This window comes from Sinocyclocheilus rhinocerous, unplaced genomic scaffold, assembly GCF_001515625.1.
Source record: "Sinocyclocheilus rhinocerous isolate Xijiao unplaced genomic scaffold, SAMN03320098_v1.1 scaffold693, whole genome shotgun sequence".
Taxonomy (NCBI): Eukaryota; Metazoa; Chordata; class Actinopteri; order Cypriniformes; family Cyprinidae; genus Sinocyclocheilus; species Sinocyclocheilus rhinocerous.
In genome coordinates this window covers 281157-283865 of record NW_015654933.1, presented here as the reverse complement: position 1 = coordinate 283865, position 2709 = coordinate 281157, and the positions used below count along the sequence as shown (strand labels likewise).

The 2709-nt window shown below is 36.8% G+C and overlaps 1 protein-coding gene across 1 annotated transcript in view; it reads left to right on the top strand.

The window, feature by feature from the left end:
- Nucleotides 1–1494: 1494 nt before the first annotated feature.
- The window catches only part of LOC107717759 (vimentin-like), a 3769-nt gene continuing 2554 nt past the window's right edge, over nucleotides 1495–2709 (top strand). The window contains exon 1 of the mRNA XM_016524594.1: nucleotides 1495–1954. Coding sequence (XP_016380080.1) covers nucleotides 1495–1954 — 460 coding nt within the window. The remainder of the gene's footprint in view (nucleotides 1955–2709) is intronic.

Sequence of the window (2709 nt, the reverse complement as noted above, 5' to 3'; positions counted from 1 at the left end):
ATATGAAACGCTGAGGATGTCATAATATTCTCATGAGACAATCACATTCCAGCTGGACAACAGCAGACACGCGCCATACATCAGTTCCAATCCGTGATCTTAAATCAAGTCTGTCTATATATGTCTAAATATAAGATTCATATATACATTAATATTTTTATTATTGCAACATGAAAGATGACCAAGAAAAAAAAGATAGAGACAAATATAGATGGTACAAATACAAGAGATTCCACCAGTTATAGTTAACAAACACCTAAAAAAAAAAAGTAAACTGAAATAAAATAAAATATTACAAATACTTAGACTTCTTTTATTTCAGCTAGCTGCCAAGAAAATGATTCTTATTTTCATTTAGTTTAATTTGATGTACTAAAAGAACTCAAAACTGAAATAAAAAAACAACAAAAACTGCATAGAAATATAAAAAACTAATAAAATGACAAAAACTCAAAACAAAATTAATACAAGTTTAAGAAAAATTATAAGGACAAAATTATAAATGAAAATATAAAAGTAAAAACTAATTCAAACTATTAATATATAATACTAATATCTATATAAACATATTTAAAAAAAACGAATAAAATTACAAAACAAAAAATTATAAAAACCATATAGACATTTCTTTTAAAAAAAACTAAACTTAATAAAAATGACAAAAACTAAACAAAATGACTAAAAAATGATAAACACTATATAGAGATTAAAAAAGCTCATAAAAAGCGTATTACCATATAGAACTAACTTAATAAAACTAACAAAAACTCAAATGAAAATATAAAAATAAAAACTAATTCAAACTATTATTATATAATAGTAATAACTATATAAACATAAAAATTATAAAAACCATAGACATTTTTTTAAATTATACTTAATAAAAATGACAAAAACTAAATTACTAAAACTTAAACAAAAATGATAAACACTACATAGAGATTTAAAAAATGAATAAAAATGACAAAAACAAAACTTAAAACCATAGACATTTAACAAAAAACACTAAACAAAATTACTAAAACTGACAAAAACTCAACTAAAACTAATTCAAACTATCAACATATTAATAGTTTCTCAATAATACTAAAATAACCCTGGATTCAGACTCTAAATATAAGTATTCCCCAAACATCTGACAAACAAATGGGGAAAAAGAGCAGGTGGAAAAGCGTGCTGAAGTGCTCGTCTATTCATAAAGCACATTACTTCCAGCGTGTGTGTGAGGTTATATGGAAACAGTGAGTCTGAGATTACAGCTGGAGAAATAGTGCACGCTCTGGTTATGTAGCACTGAAGTGCGAGGGCCGCCGGCCTCCAAACGGCTAATTGATAAACGCCAGCCTTCGAACTCTGGCAGGAGCGTCACGATCCGCTTTTAAACCATGTCAAAACCCTGCAAGACTTTCAAGAGGCGCTGCAAGATTCTTAGCCGGCCCATATAAACACCAACGAGCGTCTCCGACAGCCAAAGCTTCCTCCGAGTCTGAAGTCATGAGAGGTTCGTCGTATTCGCAGAAGAGCCTGAGCGTCTGCGGCTCCAGCCGGATGAGGGTCCAGAGCCCGTCTCCGACCCGATGCCGTGGCTCCTCGTACAGCCGCAGACGGACGGTACTCCAGGGCCAGGCGGTGGAAGTGGCCACCGAGATCCACCACACCAACGAGAAGGAGGAGATGCAGGAGCTCAATGTGCGCTTCGCCGGATACATCGAGAAGGTCCAGGCGCTGGAGCAGAGGAACAGCGCTCTGAGAGCCGAGCTGGAGGCCCTTCAGGGACGCTTCAAGGGAGGGCCCACCGGCCTCGGGGACGAGTACGAGCTCAAGTTTAAAGAGATGAGGGAGCTCATCGAAGCTCTGACCGCTGAGAAGGGCGCGGCTGATATAGAGAGAGGCTACATCGAGGAGGAGGTGGAGGTCTGGAGACTCAAGCTGGAGGAGGAGCTGGCCATCAAAGGTGTTATACACTTATATTGTGAATGTAGACCAGGGGTATTCAATTAAACAGGTCCGGTCTCTATATCTCTTTCCCTGCGGAGGTCCGGACAATATATATATATGTGACCCTGGAGCACAAAACCAGTCATAAGGGTCAATTTTGTGAAATTGAGATTTATGCATCATCTGAAAGCTGAATAAATGAGCTTAATTGATATGCATTCATGCAACAACGTTATAATCCATAAACTGCAGCAAAACAGCGTTGAATCAAATAATGTGGCCCTGCAGCACAAAAGCAGTCATAAGCAGCACAGGTATATTTGTAGCAATAACCAACACTACATTGTATGGGTCAGAATTATTATGTTAAGTAAAATAAAAAAGTCAAAGTCTTCTTGCACTGGATGTGCTGGTTTAAAGAAACAGAAGTTATATATGAAATATTTTTGCGTGTGCTGAAAACTGTGCTACATTTCTTTGGCCACGCCTCCAAATGACATCACTTCCTCTTGCATGACATTTGACCTCTAGAAGACATTAACATAATAAATGTCATAGTGACCCCAAACTTTTGAGTGGTAGTGTGTAAAATATTAGAGAATGGAACTGTCAATCTTCAACATTCACATTTCAAACTACTGGCAACGTTTCTACCAGGTTTAATCAGGATCTCGTGAAAAACACTGAACCCTACAGTCTCACAGTCAGTGTGTGTGTGTGTGTGTGAGTGAGTGAGCGTGTGTGAGTGAGTGTGTGTGTGTGTGTGTGTGT